This window comes from Mobula hypostoma, chromosome 29 (assembly GCF_963921235.1).
Source record: "Mobula hypostoma chromosome 29, sMobHyp1.1, whole genome shotgun sequence".
Lineage (NCBI taxonomy): Eukaryota > Metazoa > Chordata > Chondrichthyes > Myliobatiformes > Myliobatidae > Mobula > Mobula hypostoma.
This window is the reverse complement of record NC_086125.1, coordinates 2,050,976-2,073,170: the sequence shown is the minus strand read 5'-3', so window position 1 is coordinate 2,073,170 and position 22,195 is coordinate 2,050,976. Positions and strand designations below refer to the sequence as shown.

The window sequence follows — 22,195 nt, the reverse complement described above, 5'->3', positions numbered from 1 at the left end:
GAATGAGGTAAAATACCCTGTATTAGTCATACAGTCACACAGCACAGAAACATGTCCTTTGATACACTGAGTCCACAAAGAACATAAACTGCCCATCTACACTATTCCTCCATTCTCAATAACTATTCCCCCCCCCCAGATTAGTCATACTGATGGCAAATAGCAGTGGACAATAAACCTAGCAACCCACACATCCTCGATATGGGAGGAAACTCAAGGAAACACACATGGTCACAAAGAGTCGGAGAGTGTCACTACATGGAAACATTGGCTCATCTGCTACATGCCAACTGTGATACCTAATAATCTAGTCCCATTTGCCCACATTTGGCCGAGAGCCTCTAAACCTCTCTTATCCACATACTTCTCCAGATGGCTTTTGAGCTTGTAGGAGAATGTCCAAACTGACACTATGGCACCACAGGTTAAGATAAAACCCAAATCTCTGGAGCTGTTAGGCAGCAACTCTACCAACAGCGAATCTGTGTCAATGTGAAATAGTAATCATGTGTACCTCTTCATAGATGCTGCCTGACCTGCCGACCATTTCTAAAATTTTCTGTTTTTTCCTTTGGGCTTCCAACAGCTGCAGTTTTTATGCTTTTTGATTAAAGTGATGTTTGCGTAAACCAAGTTGAGAAAGAAAGCTTGTATTTATTGAATATCTTTCAGCAAACTAAATACTTTTTGAAGAAGATGAGTTTTTGGATCACCTAAGCAGATGGGAGCTTGGTTACTCTGTGATAAGTGAATTGGCCTCTGATACCATACGACCTTTCTGCTTCCTACAAGGCACTTCAGGGGTGCGATGGAATACACAGAACATGGAACATAGAAATCTACAGCACATTACAGACTCTTTGACCCACAATGTGGTGCTGACCATGTAATCTACTCTAGAAACAGCCTAGACTTTCCCTACCACATAGCCCACTAATTTTTTTAGCTCCATGTACCTATCTAAGAGTCTCTAAAAAGACCCTAATGTATTCGCCTCTAACTTTATCTCCGGCAGTGCATTCCATGCACCCACCACTCTCTGTATGAAACACTTACCTCTCACATCCCCCTTGTACCTACCTCCAAGCACCCTAAAACTATGCCCCCTCATGTTAGCCATTTCAGCCCTGGGAAAAAGATTCTGGCTATCCACACAATCAATGCGACTCATTATTTTATAAATCTCTATCTGGTCATCTCTCATCCTCCATCGCTCCAAGGAGAAAAGGCCAAGTACACTCAACCTATTCTCATAAGGCATGCTCTCCAATCCAGGTAACATCCTTGTTAATCTCCTCTGCGCTCTCTCTATAGTATCCCATCCTTCCTGTAGGAAGGTGACCAGAACTGAACACAGTACTCCACGTGGGTTCCAACTAAGGTCTTATGTAGCATTAACATTATCTCACAGTTCTTGAACTCAATCCCACAGCTGATGAAGGCCATCACACCATATGCCTTCTTAACAACACTGTCAACCTGCGCAGCATCTTTGGACACAGATCCCAAGATCTCGCTGATTCTCCACACAGCCAAGAGTCTTAACATTAATATTATATTCTGTCTTAAAATTTGAACAACCAAAATTAACCACTTCACACATATCTGGGTTGAACTCCATCTGCCACTTCTCAGCCAAGTTCTACATCCTATCAATGTCCCGCTGTAACCTCTGACAACCTTTCCAGCACATCCTCTTTCTCATGTCTATACCTCAAATGTTCCAGTCCGCTGCAAATCATCCCCACAGTTGCCAAGGTCCTTTCCACTGGTGAAAACTGAAGCAAAGTATTCATTAAGTACCTCTGCTACTTTCTCTGACTCCATGCACATATTTCCACTATCACACCTGATTGATCCTGTTCTCACACAGCTCATCCTCTTTTTCTTCACACACTTGTAGAATCAAACTTGTAGAATGCCTTGAGGTTTTCCTTAATCCTATGCACCAAGGCTTTCTCATGGCCCCCGCTAGCTCTCCAAATTTCGTTCTTGAGCTCCTTCCTAGTACCTTGTAATTTTTTAGAGCTCTAACAGTACCTAGTTTCTTGAACTTTTTGTAAGCTTTTCTTCTTTACTAGATTTTGTACATCCTTTGTGCACCATGATTCTTTAACCCTATTATCCTTTCCCTGCCTCAATGGAACATACCTATGCAGAACTTCATGTAAGTGCTCCCTAAACATTTGCCACATTTCTGCCATGCATTTCCCTGAGAACATCTGCTCCCAATTTATGCTTCCAAGCTCCTGCCTAATCGTGTCATATTTCCCCCTACCCCAATCAAATGTTTTCCCAAATTGTCTGCCCCTATCCCTCTCTAGTGCTATGGTATAGAGTTGTGATCGCTACCTCCAAAATGCTCTCCCACTGAGAGATCTGACACCTAACCTGGTTCAGTTCCCAATACCAGATCTAGTACAGCCTCTACTCTAGTCGGCTTATTTAAATATTGCATCAGGAAATTTCCTGAACACACCAAACAAACTTTACCCCATCCAAACCCCTTTACCTCTCTCGGTGTTGTGACGAGAATACACATAAAATTAAGATGTTTGCTGGCCTAGGTTAGCATCAGTGACATCAGCAACTGGTCTGCCACCTGCCCTCAGGGGAAGGAGAGATAAGGAACAATGGAGCAGCGTCTGGAGATGTGTAATGAAGGGACGTGGGAGAGAGAGAGCTGTCTGGAGCGGCTCCCCCCTTGAACCCTGAACTGTTTGAAGTAATGGACAGGCGATACCCCAGCAGGGGGATAAAAAGGGACAGGTTCGCTAAGGCAGGACACACGCCACCCGAGGTAACGAGACCCTGGAAGCGGTACGCTTCTCACGAGTCGGTGAGAAGTACCAGACAACGGCCAGGGTGGAAAGGTACGATCAGCGGGAACCCGGTGTGTGTCCGCCCTTGCCTGGGTGCCGGGTTCACTGCAGAGGATCGACCGCATCTGGAGGAGGGGTCACAGTCGGTGACCTCAGGTGACATCACCAAGGACCCGCCCAAAAGTTGCTTGTGAGCCATCTCGCCGGTCTGTGAGTGAAGCCGTGTCTGAATGATCAGTTGTTTCTGTTCTCTCTCTCTCTCCCCCCACGTTGTCCATCGCCATGACAACGATTACTGCGAACTGAACTACTAAACTGGACTGAACTTTGAGTCACTTTGAAATTTGGTCATTTACCCCTAGACAACAATAGAGCTTGATTGATGCTGTGATCTTAATTCTGTGCACATGTGTGACTATCATTGCTGAACTGTTGCATTTATTATCCTTTCGATTACTGTGTTGCTTGTTTCTTTAATAAAACTTTCTTAGTTCTAGTACTCCAGACTCCAACTGAGTGATCCATTTCTGCTGGTTTGGCAACCCAGTTACGGGGTACGTAACAGTGTTCACTCATCTACTCCCTGAATTCTGTACTCTGGGTGCAACCACCTGCTCAAAGATCGTAACTATCAATTGCTCTGCCTCGCGGATGATCCTTAGTTCATCCAACTCCAGCTCCAACTCCTTAATGCGGTCTTTCGTGAGCTGGATTTGGCTGCACTTCCCGCAGGTGTAGTCATCATGAAGACCATCAGGTTCCATGAATTCCCACATCCTACAGGAGGAGCATTCCACTGCTATATCTGCCATCCTGCCTGCACTGTACATTGGGCAACCAAGACCAAATCAGCAATAACAAAAGGGAAAACGAACACTTCTAACCTGTTTCTTTGGCCTCAGCCTCTTCTCATCGAAGCCTCTTGAGTCAAAGCCTGCTGTTCCCACTTTCACCACTGGCCTACACCCAACAATGGCCATTCTGTATTTTTATTTAATTCGCAGTGCTCTGCTCGCTCCGCTGATTGGGCCTCTGGAATGTCCGAATGCTGGCGAAGCTTTCCTTTTATACAAAATTCGTCGACCTGCGAGTAACCTCGTCGAAGTGCTCTGCTCCCACTGCTCACTAGACCTCCGGAATAGTCTCCGTTTCCTTTTGGAACCCAATAATTAATAGAAACTCAGAATCCAAGACAACTAACCTTGACGCCTCATCGAAACCTCAGAACTTACATTGTCCAGCATCAGCGTGCTTTGGCTGTAGTCTATGCCTTTTCAAAATACTCTGGTATTACTCAGCTTGGTCACTCCAGTAATGCTTCCAAACCTGTAAGGTCAACTGCCCAGGGAGGCAAAGTCACCAGATACATGAGGCACTGCCTCAAGAAGGCAACATTTATCATCAAAGGTGTCTGTGCTAAACAAAAACCTGCAGATGATTCACATCCCTCTAGTCCCTGCACGTTCATATCTAAAAGCTTCTTAAACACCACTCTTGTACCTGCTTCCATCACTCCAACCGGCAGCCCGGCAACACTCAAAGATCCCCATCATCCAGTAAGTCCCATCTTCTCGTAAGTCCCATTAGGCAAGAAGGCTACCTCCCTTCAAGTTTTTGGTTCTTGAACCAGCCGACACAGCTCAAATCGCGAACACAGTATAGCAACGCTGTGACCACTTGGCAGTACAACTGACCTTCTTTATCTTCGTGTTCGTTCCCATCTAATTTACGTTTATGTTTATCTTCTGAGTGCTACTCATTTGATGCAGTGTGTCTGTGATGCTGCTGCAAATTTCTTATTGACCTGTGCCTGTGCACTCATGTGCATATGGCAATAAATTTGACTTTGACTTGGTTTCAAACCCATCACCTGCAAGTCCTCTTCCAACTAGTACAATATAAAGGTATTCGATCATTTATTTATTGAGATACAGCACGGAACAGGCCCTTGTGACCCTGATTTGACCCTGTCCTAACCAAGGGACAATTTACAATTAATCTACCAACCGGTACGTCTTTGGACTGTAGGAGGAAACCGGAGCACCCGGAGGAACCCCACGCATTCACAGGGAGAACAGACTAACTCCTCGCGGACAGCAGTGGGAATTAAACCCGGGTATCATCTCTGCTTCTGTGCAGTGGAATTGCAACATAATTGTGAGATAGGGTTGCCTACTTTCTCACTCCCAAATAAGGGACAAAAGCAGCAGTCAAATACGGAATACTTGTGTTTACCCTGAGAAAGACTACCATGACCATGAAGCCTTGCGCGGCCGCCTGTGTGCGCATGCGTGACGTGTGCATATGTGACGTGCACATGCGTGTACGTGCCGATTTTTTTCTACAAATCGGTTTTGGCTTAATCTTCCCAATTCTGCTACACTCTACATACATTATTTCTACTTTATATAGGCTGTGTATTTATCATATCATTCCTGCTTTTACTATATGTTAGTGTTATTTCAGGTCTTATGTGTTATTGGTATGATTTGGTAGGTTATTTTTTGGATCTGGGAACACTCAAAAATGTTTCCCATATAAATTAATGGTAATTGCTTCTTCGCTTTACGCCATTTCAGCTTACGAACAGTTTCATAGGAACGCTCTACCTTAGCAGGGGAAATACGGGACAAGGGCGGTCCCGTATGGGACAAACCAATTTAGCCCAATATACAGGATGTCCCGGCTAATACGGGACAGTTCGCAACCCTATTATGAGAGAACCTCAATGTGAAAACTTTAGGAAGGCATTTTGTGGGCATTTTGCGGTGGTATAGAACATAGTACAGTAGAGGAACAGGCCCTTCAGCCCATCATGTCTGTGCTGAACGCAGTTTGACTCTGTGGTTAAGAAGGCATACAGTGCATTGGCCTTCATCAATCGTGGGATTGATTTTAAGAGCCGAGAGGTAACGTTGCAGCTATATAGGACTGTGGTCAGACCCCACTTGGAGTACTGTGCTCAACTATGGCCGCCTCACTACAGGAAGGACGTGGAAACCATAGAAACGGTGTGGAGGAGATTTACAAGGATGTTGCCCGGATTGGGGAGCATGTCTTATGAGAGGGGGTTAAGTGAACTTGGCCTTTTCTCCTTGGAGTGACAGAGAATGAGAGGTGACCTGATAGAGGTGTACAAGATGAGAGGCATTGATCGTGTGGATAGTCAGAGGCTTTTTCCCAGGGCTGAAATGGCTGCATGAGATGGCATAGTTTTAAGGTGCTTGGAAGCAGGTACAGAGGAGATGTCAGGGGTAAGTTTTTTTACCCAGAGAGTAGTGAGTGCGTGAAATGGGCTGTCGGCGGCGGTGGTGGAGGCGGAAACGATAAGGTCTTTTAAGAGACTCCTGGATAGGTACATGGAGCTTAGAAAAATAGAGGGCTATGGGTAAACCTAGGTAGTTCTAAGGTAGGTACAGGTTAGGCACAGCTTTGTGGGCCGAAGGGCCTGTATTGTGCTGTGGGTTTTCTATGTTTCCATGAACATGATGCCAAATAAAACTACATGTCTCCTGCCTGCTCATGATCCATATCCCTCCAATCCTTGGATATTTATGTGTCTAACAGCTTCCTAAACACCATTACCATATCTTAATTTGGTGCCACTAGGTGACGACTCCAGCACAAATCCACAGTCACAACCAAGGCTACTGTAGTAAGCAACTCCATTTCAAGACATTAAAAAAAATCTACCAATCCTCAAAATCAGGGAAGCACAGACAGCAGACTCTGGTTGTAAGTGCAGTTCCCCTGTAAGAAAACAGAAGCACGGAAGGTGTGCTGGGCTGCAGGTACGGTTGAAATGCAAAGGCTTCAGACATCCCACGCCTGACTATCCTTCTAGCAAAGTCTCTGGAAAATAAAACTGAAGACCTCAGAGAAAGATTGCTGTACCAGAGGGTCATAAGTGACTGCTATGTACATTGCTTCACAGAAACGTGGTTCACCCCTGGCATTTTGGACACAGTACTGCAGTCTGAGGGTTCACCATTCACCACAAAGACAGGATAGCTGAGTCTTTTAAAGGTAGAAGAGGTGATGCACAGAAGTGATCGTTCTGTCTCACTCCTGCTCACCTGACCTAGGTCATCCAGCAGTCAAGTGTCGTCCATTTTACCTGCTGCGGAAGTTTCCCACCGCCAGCCTGGTAGTGGTGTACATTTCCACCTCTGGCCTCTGTCAGGCAGGAGCTGAACACTGTGATCGGCGCACCATGATACTGATCCTATCACTGCGGGGGATTTCAACTAGGCCAGCTTGGCGATGTCTAAACAACTACCACCAACAGATCAACTGTGGAACCAGAGGAGCCAACATAACTGACCACTGTCATACCACCATCAAGAATGTTTACCATACCAACCCACGTCCACACTTTGGAAAGCCCAATCATCTAGCTGTACTTCTATTTCTGGTATAGAGACTAAAGAGTTCCACACCAGTAGTGAAGACTAAGAAGGTATGGCCAAGGAAGACGGAGGAGTACTTATAGGACTGCTTTCAATTGCTGGAGTGGACAACATGCAGGGATTCATTATCGAGTCTGAATACCAACTTCATCAAGACCTGTGTGGATGAGTGAGTACTTTCGAGAACATACTGCACATACCCAAATAAAAAGCCATGAACTAGGACATTCATCGTCTGCTGAAGTCAGTCACTGGTCCGAGTGCTACTGGTACCATGTGACCCAGTACTACCTGTCGCATGGTCGGGTGGTCGGCGACTAAACCGGCTCCCCCACCAGGCTTGCCTGGTGAGGAGGCTGGGTAGACACCCTGCAGGACGAAAAACAAGACCTGTCAAAGGGCGGATGAACCCTCTCGTAGAGTCAATGGCCATCTAGCAAACACGTGCCATGAAGCGCGGAAAGGGCATCCCTTGCATCGAAGCTTGGTCTGGCCATTCACTGCAAGAGAACTTCCCCCAGCCATCTTGGACCCCACTACACTGTTGGATCTGGGAGGGGATGTTGAGAGGGTGGGTCTGGACCTGTGCAACCTCCTACTCACCTAAAATCCACTCGCGCACACGCTGTTCCTTTCTGGGGAGTGGGGTGAACCCCACTAACTGACTGAAAGGAACCATCATCATCCTAGGGGATGGATAGCCAGAGAGTTCTGTGGCATACAAGGGTGGTAATCCAGGACTACCCAAGGAATCCAGGTGCGACCTAGAGAAAACAATTTTAGGAGCAAAATAACAACTCTAAAGTTAGAGATGGAATTGGATGCACATCAGCTCTGGCAGCATTTTCAGGCCATTATTTCCTACAAGGCGAAATCTATCATCATGAATGGTTGTAATGCTTCACCCTGAGATGAGCTCAAATCCTCTTATGCATGTTTTGCAAGTGAGAATAAAACTACACCTGTGCAAATTTCGGCAGCATCTGGTGACCTTGTGATCTCTGTCTTGGACATGTCAGAACATCTTCTGAGATGTTGAACCCTTGATGGCTCACCTGGTAGGGCACTGAAAAAAACTGTTCCAACCAACTGGTGGGAATGTTCAAGGACATCGTCAATTTTTGGACTTTGAACTTTGATCTCTCACTACTGCAGTCAGAGGTTCCCACCTACTTCAAAAGGACAACAATCATACCAGTGCCCAAGAAGAGCAGGGTGAGATATCTCACCGACTATCACCCAGTAGCACTCACATCTACTGTGCTGAAGCATTTTGAGAGATTGGTCATGGCCAGAATCAACTCCTGCCTGAGCAAGGACCTGACCCGCTGCAATTTGACTATTGCCACAATAGGTCTACAGCAGATACAATCTTAATGGCTCGCCACTCGGTCTTGGATCACCTGGACAACAGCAGTACCTATGTCAGGCTACTCTTTGTTGAATACTGCTCAGTGTTCAACACAATCATACTCTCAGTTCTAATCGACAGGCTCCAAAATCTGGGCCTCTGCACCTCCCTCTGCAACTGGATCCTTGACTTCCTAACTGGAAGACTATTGTCAGTATGGATCGGATATAACATAACATCTCCATCTCGCTGACAATCAACACTGGTGTATCTCAGGGATGTGTGCTTAGCCCACTGCTCTACTCTCTCTACTCCCATGACCGTGTGGCCAGGTATAGCTCAAATGCCACCCATAAATTTGTTAATGTCACAACTATCGCTGGCAGAACTTCAGATGGTAATGAGGAAGCATACAGAAGTGAGACAGAATAACAGATTGAGTAGTGTTGCCACAACAATCTTGCACTCAAGGTCAGTAAGACCAGGAAATGATTGTAGACTTCAGAAAGAGGACATCAAGGGAGCACACCAATCTTCATTGAGGAATCAACGGTGGAAAGGATGAGCAGCTTCAAGTTCTTGGATGTCAACATCTCTGAATATCTACCCTGGGTATGACTTAATGTTGCAATTACAAAGAAAACACAACAACAGCATATTTCATTGGGAGTTTGAGGAGACTTGGTATGACACCAAGGACTCTTGCAAATTTACCCTGGACAGCATTCCTACTGGTTACATCACCGCCTCGTCTGGAGGGGCGACTGCACAGGATTGGAAAAAGCTACAGGAAGTTGCAAATTCAGCCAGCTCCTTCATGGGCACTAGTCTCCCCAGCATGGAGAGCAGTTTGAAAAGGCGATGCCTCGGAAAGGCGGCATCCATCAGCCAGGACATGCCCGCTTCTCAATGTGACCATCAGGGAGGAGGTACAGGAGCCTGAAGGCACACACTCAATGTTTTATGAATAGCTTCTTCCCTCTGCCATCAGACTTGTGAATGGACAATGAACCAACACATAAACACTAGCTCGATATTTTTTACTCTGTTTTTGTACTACTTAATTTAATTTTTAAAAATATATTTCTTATTGTATTTCATATTTTTATTGTAATGTACTGCAATGTACTGCTGCCACAAAACAACATATTTCATTACATATATCAGTGATATTATATCTGATTCTGATTCTAATTTCTGTTTCCAACACTATCCATGGCAACCCACTCCAGGCACCTACGCTACCACACTCTGTATAAAACATAGCACATCCCCTCGACTCTTCTGCATACCATGGAAGAGTAAACCTATACCAAGAAAGTAATAAACACAAGAGATTCTGCAGATGCTGGAAATCTTGAGTAACACACACAAATTGCTGGAAGAACTCAGCAACTCAGGCAGTATCTGCGGAGGTGAAAAGACACTCAACATTTTGAGCCAAGACCCTTCATCAGGAAAGGAAGGGGGCAGAAGACAGAATAAAAAAATGGGGATGAGTGAGGGGAAGAAGTAAAGCAGGCTGTTGATAGGTGGGACCAGGTGAGGAAGAAGGTGTGTGGGTGGGGATGAAGTAAGAAGCTGGGAAGTGATTGGTTGAAGGGGTAAAGGGCTGAAGAAGATAATTATTGTTCTTTATCTCTCAAATCTGTTTTCCTAATGCTTTCAGTATATTTGGCTCATTTTAGGATCTAGAGTGTACCGTATAATCTAAACTGAACTGCAACTAGGAGTACCAAGGGAATATGCCTTGAACTGGCAGTGACTCTCTGAGGTAAACAGAGGTGTAATCCATAGGATATTACTAAGTTAACTACTTTTAACAGTTTCTTAGATAACAAGAGCCTCACCAAACTTTCAGCAATATCGTAATATACACACACAACACAAACATAGACCACAACCTCGGAGAACACTGTTCAAAAGGCAGTGCCTCAAGAAGGTGGCATCTTTCATTAAGAACTCTCACCATCTGAAACATGCCCCTTTCTCATTTACTACTGTCAGGGAGGAGGCACAGCACCTTCTGGAAATGCACAGCATTTCAGCAACAGCTTCTTCCTCTCTGGTACCAGATTTCTGAACAGTCCATAAACCTTTGAACACCACCTCACTATTTCTCTTTGCACTATTTACTTATTTTGTTTATTATTGTAACTGTAACATCTAAGTACAAGGAATTGGACCAACAAATAAGAGCAGAATGTGCAAAAGCTAAAGAACAATGGTTTATCAAACGGTGTGGAAAGATAGAGACCATGGACATGTTGCATCATTCAAGGGATATGCACAGGGAGATTGCAGAGATGACCAACAGGAACAAGAAACAATCAAGGGCTGGCATTATTCAAGACAAGGATGGGAACATACTCTTTGAGAATGACAAGGTGGAAAGTAGATGGACGGAATACATTAGGGAATTGTACTACGATGCTAGAAATGATCAAGTGAGTGAGAAGAACACGGAAGGTCCAGAAAATTTGGTAGCGGAAGTAAGAGCAGCCATTGGAAAGTTAAAAACTGGTAAAGTTTGTGGTGTACATGGTATTACAGCCGAAATGTTGAAATGCCTTGGTGACTTGGAGGTTGAGGAGATCACGAGGCTTTGCAATACAATCTACACAACAGGAAAGTGGATCCCAAAGAAAAGTAAGAGCACGAAATGCTCAGACTTTAGAACTATAAGTCTTATAAGTCATGCCTCCTAGATCTTGTTATTTTTACTTCTAAGCAGAATAAAAAGGACAGTTTTTAATGAAATTAGTGAGTTCCAGAGCGGATTTATAATGGGTAAGAGTACCCGTGAAGGGATTTTCAATTTGCGAATGATTGTGGAACGAGGTCTAGGAAAAAAAAGACATTTAGATGTGCTTCCTGGATTACCTAAAAGCTTTTGACTGAGTCAATCATGAACAGCTGGTCTATTGCCTGAACTCATTGGGGCTGGATGGGAAAGATGTCCGACTGATTGCGAGTCTGTACTGGCATCAAAAGGCAGGAATAAGAACTGGTGGTGGTGGGAATTCACCGGAAGTTGAGATCCAAAAAGGGGTTTGCCAGGGCTGCATTATCTCCCCTTTATTATTTAACATTTACTCAGAGGTAATCTTCAGGGTGTTGAACGATGAATCTGGTGTTCAAATTGGTGGAGTGACGGTGAACAACTTGAGGTATGCAGATGATTCAGTGTTGTTAGCCGAGACTGAGGACGAGTTACTCAGAATAGTAGATAAGATAAATGCTGAAGGAGAACGATTTGGAATGAAAATAAATGCTGCAAAGACGAAGATGATGGTAGTATCACGGAAGAAGGAAGTCCCCAAAATCAGTATCAAAATTAATGGCGTAGGCATACAGCAAGTCAAGAAGTTTGTGTACTTGGGACAGATGGTCACAGAGGATGGGATTGTGATACAGAAATTAGACGAAGAATTGAGATTGCAAGATCAACGTTCTGGAGCCTGAGTGACGTGCTGTGTGGCAAGAGGTTGGACTTTGGGCTGCGTTGTAGAATTTGGAAATGCTACGTTTGGGGCCGTCTGTTGTATGGAGTCGAATCGTGGACCTTATGCGAAGAAGCGCAACGACGACTGGAGGCATTTGAAATGTGGTGTTTAAGGAGAATGCAGAAAATCAGATGGGTGATGAAGGTCAGTAATATGGAAGTGTTGAAGGGAGTGAGGAGAGAAAAGGAGTTGCTGAAGAATGTGCAGAAAAGGAAGCTAGAATATGCTGGGCACTTGTTAAGAGGTGGTGGACTGCAGAAATTGTTATTGGAAGGGATGATAGAAGGAAAGAGGGAAAGAGGAAGGCAGCGAACCACTTGGTACAATAATGTGAGGCAATGGACTGGGTTGAGCTACGATGAGGCCAGAAAAAGAACGCAAGATGGAAGAAGATGGAGGTGCACAGCCGCCAACCCTGGATTTGGGACGGCACCCGCTGACTGACTGACTGATTGTAACTGTAGTAATTATTTACATCTTGCACCTTACTGCTGCCACAAAACATCAATTTCATGCCAAACCTGACTCTGATTCTCGGCAAGTGAACCTGAGAACGAGGAGGAATTGGTCTTTCAACCCTTTGACCAGCTCTGCCAATCAACACTGCTAACTAAGTTCTATTTTCCTGTACTATCCCAGTATCCTTAATGTTTTAAAGGGTATCAATGTCTGTTCTGACTGTCTTATGGTTTCACCCATGCTCTGGTCCACATCAGTGGTGCTGTGTAGAGAGGGTTGAGAGCTTCTTTGGAGTGAATATTACCAATTGCTTGTCTTGGTCCAACCATGTAGACACCACCACCGAGAAATCTCACTAACGCCTCTACCTTCTCAGGAGAAAGCATCTCGGTCAATACTTGTTAATTTTTATTGATACATCATAGGAAGCACTGTATCTGGGTGCATCATGGCTTGTTATGGCAACCACACTCTCTGTGATGGCAAGAAACTCAGATCACCACAGAAACCAGCATCCTCCCGTGAACTCTGTCTATACTGCTCACTGCCTCAGTAAAGCAGCCAATGTAATCGAAAATCCCACCTACCCCAGTGTAAAGCCCCTTAAATTTAAATAAAAACTCCACTTATAGAGCTAAGCTTCAGAGAATAGAGATCTACCTCGCCTGCCCAGCCTCACCTGCCACCCCAGCCACAAGACTGGTGAATCTTCACCCGAACCCCTCAATGGTAGAACTGTATATAGTACTCCAAGCACAGTTACCCGTGACACAACTCACAGTGGGGTTCTGGATAATATCTGTCCTGCAGGTTACACAAATCAGCTCAATATGTTAGCTTATCAAGGTATTAGAGATGACTTAATCGGGACTATATCAGCTTTAATAAACTCATTTCAGTGGTTGACTGACAGACTTCACAAAATTATATGCTGCCTCATGAATTGGTGCCAATCAGTTTATTACTTGCTGTTCCTGGGCAGAGATCCAGTGGTCCAACATTCTGAAGTGCCCACAGGAGTACTAGCAGTGACTGTAGATCCACTGTGATCCACCTTCACCTCTGCATCACAGGGTCATGGGTCAAAACCTGCTGTAAGCTTTTCGTGTGGGACTGCTACGATGTCAGAAACTCCCCCCAACAAAGTATTGCTGTGATTCCTTTTGAGACTGCATGGCACAAATCTATCCTTTAACTAGTATCACCATCAAAATATTGTCAGGTCATTGTTACAGAAGTGTGAGAGGGACCTTGTTAGTCAGAACATTTTCAACATCCACAGCTGATAAAGTTGCAACTTTCTTTAGCTAGAGGGTGATAAATCAGTGGAATTCATTGCCACAGAGGTCTGTGGATGCCTTGTCATTTGGGTATATTTAATGCAGAGGTTGATAGGTTCTTGATTAGTCGGGGTATCAAAAGATATGGGGAGAAGACAGGAAAAAGGTGTTGAGAAGGAAAATAAATCAGTCATGATCAAATGGCGAAGCAGGCTTGATGGTCTGAATGGCCTCATTTGCTCCTATGTCTTATGATCTTATGGTTTTTCACTGCTCTAGTAACCCAAGTTCAATCTTGACCTCTGTTGTTGTTTGTGGGGAGTTTGCATGTACCCTGGGACTACAAATGTTTCTTTTGGGTACCCTGCTTTCCTTCCACATCCCACCGGTATGCAAGTCTGTAGGTTAAGTTACCGGTGGAAATCAGCACTAGTGTAGACAGAGTACAGGAAGAATTGATGGGAATGTGGAGAGAATAAAATGGGTTTAGTGTAGGATTGGTGCAACTGGGTGCTTTATCGTTGGTATGGAAATAGTGGGCCGAATGGCCTGCTTCTATGTTGTATGACTCCAGGATGCTCTTGCAGCAGAAGTTACAGTTGAAGAGAAGTTCAGATGATTTAAGGCATACTTAAGCAATACACAGACACATCTCACTTACTAAGTATGAACAACATCATCAATCTATCTTTTGTCAGTTCAAACTGACCAACTTTCCAATCGTTCAAAAGAATCTTCAAAGCTTACAGTCTTCTTGACCATATACTAATCAACGGACCTCCACCACATCTCCCCGAGGGTGACTCCTCTCAGGATGCCACCCTGCGAAGGAAGAGCCCACTAACTCTTTGTGGGACATTGCTGAGAGTTCAGATACAGTGCCCATCACCAAACAGCCGGTTCACTCCCTGTACACACCACACACATCCCTCCCCATTCCAGCGAGGAAAGGTCAAGATCACTATTAAACCTCATGGATACATGAAGATCCACAATATAAAAAGGAAATCAGGCATAACAGATCCTGGACCAGATCAGAGTAAATATACTTTCACATGTGAAGGATGATGTTGGGATTGGTAAAGGGGCCGGGGGCAGGGGGGGGGGAGAGAGAGAGAGAGAGAGAGAGAGAGAGTGTATCTGTCTGTCTGTGTACATGTCTTCATGTCTATGCATGCGTCTGTGTCTCTCTGTGTGCATACGTGTTTGTGTGTGTCTGTATGTTTGTGTCAGTATGCCTGTTTTGTATGTGTCTGTCTGTCTGTGTATGTGCATCTATGCGTGTGTATGTTTGTCAGTGTCTACGCGCGTGTGTATGTGTGTGTGTAAGAGCATGTGTGTATGTATCTGTGTGTGTGTGTGTGTGTGTGTGTGCGCGCGCGCATATGCTTGTGTGTGTGTGTGGCTGTGTGTCTGTGTATGTTTCTGTCAGTACTGTGTATGAGTGTGTGTGGGTGTATGTATGTGAGTGTATGTTTCTGTCAGTACTGTCTGTGAGTGTGTGTGTGTGTTGTGTGTTTCTCTCAGTACTATGTGTATGTGTATATATGTTTCTGTCAGTACTGTGAGTGTGTGTATGTGTGTGTGTCTGAGTGTGTATGTGTGTGTGTGTCTGTGTCTGTGTGGTGTGTGTGTATGTGTCTGTGTGGTGTGTATGTGTGTGTGTGTCTGTGTCTGTGTGGTGTGTATGTGTGTGTCTGTCTATGCGTGTGTGTGTGTCTGTGTCTCTGTGGTATGTTTTATCAGTACTCTGTGTGTGTGTGTGTGTGTGTGTGTGTGTGTCTGTGTGGTGTGTATGTTTTTATCAGTACTGTATGTGTACATCTGCTCAAATGATGGTGAGGAGAGAGTCCATTCCGTACATGAGCAGATGCCTCTGGAACCATGTGTGTTTTCCGGGAAGATCACAATGCCTGGAGTTTATGCGAAATAAATCTTACAACCTCCAACTGACAAGATAAGCAAAAAGCTTTAAAAACCACATCTTTTCCACTTAAAATACCATTGACAAGCCAGTAACTGGAAAACAGATACGCAGTCAGATTACCCACAAGGGACCTTTCCACCGACGATCCCCGGAGTGTCTTCAATAGGACTGTCCTGAACATCGCGAGCCCCAGCAAACCCCCAGCGCCCTGCTCACATCCAGTCGTAAATTCAAAGATTAGAAAGCACATACCTGGCAAGGGCTAGCACCAACCAACAGAAGCAGAGTCAAAGTGATAGAGAGATGCATTCTCTGAACGAGAAGGTAAGGAGGGAGATCGCCAGCCACCTCTTCACTTCTGATCTCGGGATCTCAGGTTATGCTATTTTATTGTGATCCTGTATTTATAGCCAACTGTCCTTGCAGGCTGCCGTACTGCTACCCACAGACATCGTCTGAGCGGAGAGCCAGCGTTCCGTCACCACACCATTGCTGGGGAAGAGGGGACAGGGAGCGTGCTAAAGACTCTGATAGATGAAGCGCCAAAACAAGGTGGGGGTGGTGGAATATCTGTATATTTGTTTGTACAGGGAGCTGCAGGAAGAGAGGGGTGCTGCTGTATCACTGCTCTCGGCAGGAAAAGAGCCTGACACGAGAGAGAGAGAGAGAGAGAGCGCGAGAGAGAGAGAGAGAGGGAACGAGAGAGAGAGAGGGAGGGAGAGCGCGAGAGAGAGAGAGAGAGAGAGAGAGAGAGCGAGAGAGAGAGAGAGAGAGAGCGAGAGAGAGAGAGGGAACGAGAGAGAGAGAGGGAGGGAGAGCGCGAGAGAGAGAGAGAGAGGGAACGAGAGAGAGAGAGAGAGAGAGAGAGAGAGAGCGAGACGGCGGGAGACAATAATTCCGCTTAGTTCCTCAAATATACTGTGCCGCTCAGCAATTTAACACATATGTAAGGTGGAGGCCCGTAGGTATAATTTAAAATACACGTAGACACACACACACAGGCACACACATACACACACACTCACTCGCGCGCACACACTCACACGCACTCACTCACACATACACACACACACACACGCACGCACTCACTCACACACACTCTCACACACACACACATACACTCGCACACACACACACACACACACTCACTCACACACTCACACACACACACACACACACACACACACACAGTCAGAAACAGACCCGTAGACACGTGCACAGACACCAAATGATAAATTACATAGGGTCTAAGACATTGACAGGGATACAGACAGGTTCAATACAGACAAAGAGACAGAAGTGTAAATATGCTATACCTACACATGTATACACACAGATAAATAAGCACAAATATAAGGCAAACACAAGTTCAACAGAAACACACACTGATGCAGACACAAATACACCCACACAAGCAAAGAGGGCAAAAAAGAGAATGGTGTTAGTAGTGGCCAAACCAAGCAAGCTGTAGTTCTGAATTAGTTACTGTACGTGAGGAGAGGGATGGCATTTTATGTAGATCATTCACCCTCTCTTTTGGAGATATAATAACACGTACTAAATCTTTCAGGTATCACCACAATAAGCCCCTATACTTCAATCTGTAATTAGCACCAATACCCAATCAATGTGCTCACCCCAATAATAATTATTTCATTTCCTCAGTTCCCCTTCCTTCTACAATAGTTGTAGAGGCAGGAGAGTTACTTCACCACCATGTAAAACCAGAATCTGCATTGCTTTGGCTGGGGTTTACAACTTGCCAAAAACTCAACTTGATCTGGGCTTCAGCACCCATCTCATCTCTGTGCAAGGGAGCATTGGCACAGGGGAAGAAAGCAGCCAAGTCCACCTTAACATGTTTCTGAAGGCCAGCTCACATGACCTTGAACTTCCCCACCTACAGTCCTGCCATTGGCTACTCAACCCAGATGTTCTTGGAGAGCCTCACCTTCCTTCAGCCAATCAGAAAGTGGACGGGCTCTCTATTATTCAACGGGCTGATTTATGCGCATAGGAACAGTTCAAAGTCCAAAATAAACTTATTGTCAAAGTATATATATGTGTCACCACATACAACCCTGAGATTATTTTTCATGTGAGTGTACTCAATCAAAAAAAACACAACAGAATCAGTGAAAGACTGCACCCAACAAGATGAGCAAACAAACAATGTACATAAGACAACAAACTGTGCAAGCACAGAAGGAAAAAAATGATAATGATTAAATAAGCAATAAATATCAAGAACATGAGATGAAGAGTCCTTGAAAGTCAGTCCACAGATTGTGGAAACAGTTCAGTGATGGGTTGAGTGAAGTTATCCCCTTCAGTTCAAAAGCCTGATGCTTGAAGGGTAATAACTGTTCCTGAACCTGGTAGTGGAGGATCCGATGCTCCTGTACCTTCTTCCTGATGACAGCAGCAAGAAGAGTGCATGGCCTGGACAGTGGGGTCTTTGATACCATGTCGGTGCTGACCATGATGTTGTACTAAGTGATCCAATCTGCCAGTACGTTGTCCGTATTCCTCCATTTCCTGCCTATTTATGTCTGCTGAAATGCCTCTCAAATGTTGCTTTCTTCTGTTTCTGACACTCCCCCCAGGAGCATGCTTCATTTACCTACCACTCTCTGTAAAAAAAACCCGTGCCTTGCAGAACTTCTTTAAACCTGCCTCCTCTCACCTTATACTAATGCCCTCTTGCATGTGACATTGGCATTCTAGGGAATGAAGACTCTATTAATCCTAACTATGTCCCTTATAATTTTATATACTTGTATCAGGTCAACCCTCAGCCTGCAGTGCTTTGGAGTAAACAATGCAAATCTGTCCAACCTCTCCTCATAGTTAATACACTCCGATACAGTAAACGTCCTGTGTCCTCTCCAAAGCCTTCATCTCCTTACTAACGTGGCACTTCCAGAGCAGCACGTAGTACTCCAAAGTGGCTTAATCAAAGTTTTATACATTTGCAACATGACTTCCTGACATTTATACGTAATTCCGCATCCAATGAAAGCAAGCCACTTAGAATAAAACACAAGGAGGAACTCAGCAGGTCAGGCAGCAGGTATGGAGAAGAATAACATTCTATATTTATATTTATTGCTATATTTATACCTTATTCTTGGTTGGTGCAACTGTAACGAAAACCAATTTCCCTCGGGATCAATAAAATATGACTATGTCTATGACTATGACTATAAACCATTTGTTAGACCTCCATAGGTTTGATCGCCTCCATGGATACTGCCCGACTCATTGAGTCCCTCCAGCATCTTCTGTGTTGCTCTGGATTTCCAGCCTCTGCAGAAGCTTGTGTTTGGAATAGTTTGTTCAGCTGACCACACTTTCATTTAGCTTGGAGATGCCCTTTCAACTCCTAGCTACACAGAAACATTAGTTTGCATGATAATAAAGATGTCAATGAGGAGAGTAAATGCCTCAAGAGATTGTGAATGGCAGGATGTGGTACACAGTTCCATCTGGGCTCATACACTATCTTCTGTTTTAATTGTTCAGTTTGTTTTCACAGTTGTTCTGATTATTTCTTTCATATGTGAAGCGTGTCACCAGTTTGAATGCCAATAGTAAGTTTGGCTGGCTGGCTGTTTCTCTGCAGTTTTGGAAGGAAATTAAAACTATTAGTAATATGTGTAAAATTATTCATACTTAATTATTTTAACATTTTTTACTCAAAGTGGTTAACTGAGATATTAACACAGAGAAAAATAAAGTTCTCATAAGACCATAAGACTTAGGAGCAGAAGTAGGCTATTCAGCCCATTGAGTCTGCTCCGCCATTCAATCATGGGCTGATCCAGTTCTTCCAGTCATCCCCACTCCCCTGTCTTCTCCCCATACCCTTTGATGCCCTGGCTAATCAAGAACCTATCTATCTCTGCCTTAAATACACCCAATGACCTAGCCTCCACAGCCACTCGAGGCAACAAATTCCACAGATTTACCACTCTCTGACTAAAGCAATTTCTCTGCATCTCAGTTCTAAATGGAAGCCCTTCAATCCTGAAGTCATACCCTCTTGTCCTAGAATCCCCTACCATGGGAAATAACATTGACATATCTAATTTGTTCAGGCCTTTTAACATTCAGAATGTTTCTATGAGATCCCCCCTCATTCTCCTGAACTACGGGGAAGACAGCCCAAGAGCTGCCAGATGATCCTCATACAGTTTTATGTTTCCATAAGAACAGGGATGTGATGTTGAGGCTCTATAAGGCACTCGTGAGACCTCTCTTGGAGTATTGTGTGCAGTTTTGGGCTCCTTATTATAGAAAGGATATACTGACATTGGAGAAGGTTCAGAGAAGATTCAGGAGAATGATTCCATGAATAAAAGGGTTACCGTATGAGGATCATCTGGCAGCTCTTGGGCTGTCTTCCCTGGAGTTCAGGAGAACCCTAATATTTATTCAATTGTAATACTGAAGAGAAGTTTTGATAGGTACATATGTGAGAGGGGTTTTGAAGGGATATGGTCCAGGCACAGGTAGATGGGACTAGGCAGGAGGTCGGGTTGGCATGGACTGGAAATGCCAGAGGGCCTGTTTCTGTGCTCGAATATTCTATGGCTCTAGGACTCAGCTCTGGATCATCTCTCATTTTCAGATCATGAGGCCTTATTATTCTAAGGAGGTTGAATATCAGGTTTTGTTTACAACAATTAAGGGCAGGAAGCATGTGGCCAAGATATCTCGAGGTGACATACTTTATGTAGAAGCGGCCAGTACGTCATAGCTGATATGTTTGAATGGGGATATTTTTGGGTATCCCCATTTTTGGGTTGCTTTAAATGAGAAGGTTTTGGACTTTAGTTGGAGAGACAGTCAAGGATTCTTTTCATACTTAGAACATCATGGATACCAGCCTTCCACCATCAAGGACATCTTCAAAGGCCATGCCTCAAGAAGGTGGCGTCTAAAATTCAGGACCTCCGCTGCCCAAGACATGCCTTCTTCTCATTACTACCATCCAGAAGAAGCCTGAAGACAAGCTCTCAACATTTTGGGAATAGTTTCTACCCCTCCACCGTCATATTTCTGAATGGATATTGTACCCATGAAGTCTACCTCACTATTTTTTGCTCTCTTTTTGCACTATCATGCTCTCTTCTCACTGCTGCCATCAGGAAGAAAGTACAGGAGTCACAAAATGCTATTGTGTAGTGTCTTTGGGATGATACCAATTGTAGATATTACTATTGCGACGAAGTATACCCAGTTCATGCTCCAAAGGATTTCAATTTCCGCTTTTAATTCAGCATATTTTTGGTGTTTTTCACTTATTGATTTCTGTATGTTGTGTGTGTTTGGAATGGCTATATCTATTAAGTAAGTTGTTCTTACTTGTTTATTGTGTATTATTACATCCAGACAGTTATTATGGATTGTCATATCTGTAATAATAGATCGGTTGTAATATAATTTGTGGGACTCTTGACTCTAAAACTGGACCATGTTTGTATTTATAGTAGAGTATGTTTTTTTATGGGTTTGTATTTCAAAGCAAGATTTTGGTGAATGATATTTGCCACTTGATTGTGCCTGTGTACGTTATCATATTGAGTTAAACAGCTTCTGGATCCTGTGGTGTGTTCGATTGTTTCTGGTTTCTCTTGGCATCTTCTGCATCTATCATCTCGAATTTGTTGATCTTCTATTATGTGATTTTAATATTTTTCGTGTTAATCACCTGGTCCTGTATTGCCACAAGGAAACCTTCCTGTTTCTGGGAAGAGGTCTCCAACTCAGAGCCAAGCGTTCAGCACTTCCTTCTCAACATCCAGTCTGTTCAGATCATCGGAATGTCTTCCATGGAGAGTCATTCTCTTCCATTTGTTAACTTTGATAATTTATTAATTTTTCTAGGTTGTGTTTTCATTTAAGTTTATCAGAATTGCATATTCTTGCGTGGAGTGATGAATGCTGTTTTCATTGATGAAAATCTATCTTTGGAAGTTTTATCTGACTGATGTGTAAATTTTTATGCCTGCTGTTCCTCTTCCTCTTCCTCCTCTTGTCCAAGGTAGTGTCAATCTAAGCACGTTTGAGTGTACATTGTATATACAAGCAGGCTTCAATTATACTGATGCTCACGAAGAGTGTAGTGACCTGGCTCAATGATTATTACCCAGATGCACTTACTTCCACAGTGTTGAAGTGTTTTGATGTGATGAAACATTTCGGCTCCTGCCTGAGAGGCGACTTGGATGCATTCAGTTTACCAACAGGAGCAACAGGTCCATAACAGATGCTATCTCATTGTCTCTTCACTCAACCCTGGAACATCTGGACAGCAAAGATGCACACATCAGGATGCTCTTTATTGACTACTGCTTAGTATTCAATACCATCGTCCCCTCAAAACTAATCAATAATCTCCAAGGCTTTGACCTCGATACCTCCTTGTGCAATTGA

At 44.1% G+C, this 22,195-nt stretch overlaps 1 protein-coding gene across 1 annotated transcript in view; it reads right to left on the bottom strand.

The window, feature by feature from the left end:
- Positions 1 to 16,484, bottom strand: part of olfm2a (olfactomedin 2a) — a 642,861-nt gene extending 626,377 nt beyond the window's left edge. The window contains exon 1 of the mRNA XM_063035724.1: positions 16,007 to 16,484. Coding sequence (XP_062891794.1) covers positions 16,007 to 16,063 — 57 coding nt within the window. The 5' untranslated portion in view covers positions 16,064 to 16,484. The remainder of the gene's footprint in view (positions 1 to 16,006) is intronic.
- Between the last annotated feature and the right edge of the window lie 5,711 nt (positions 16,485 to 22,195).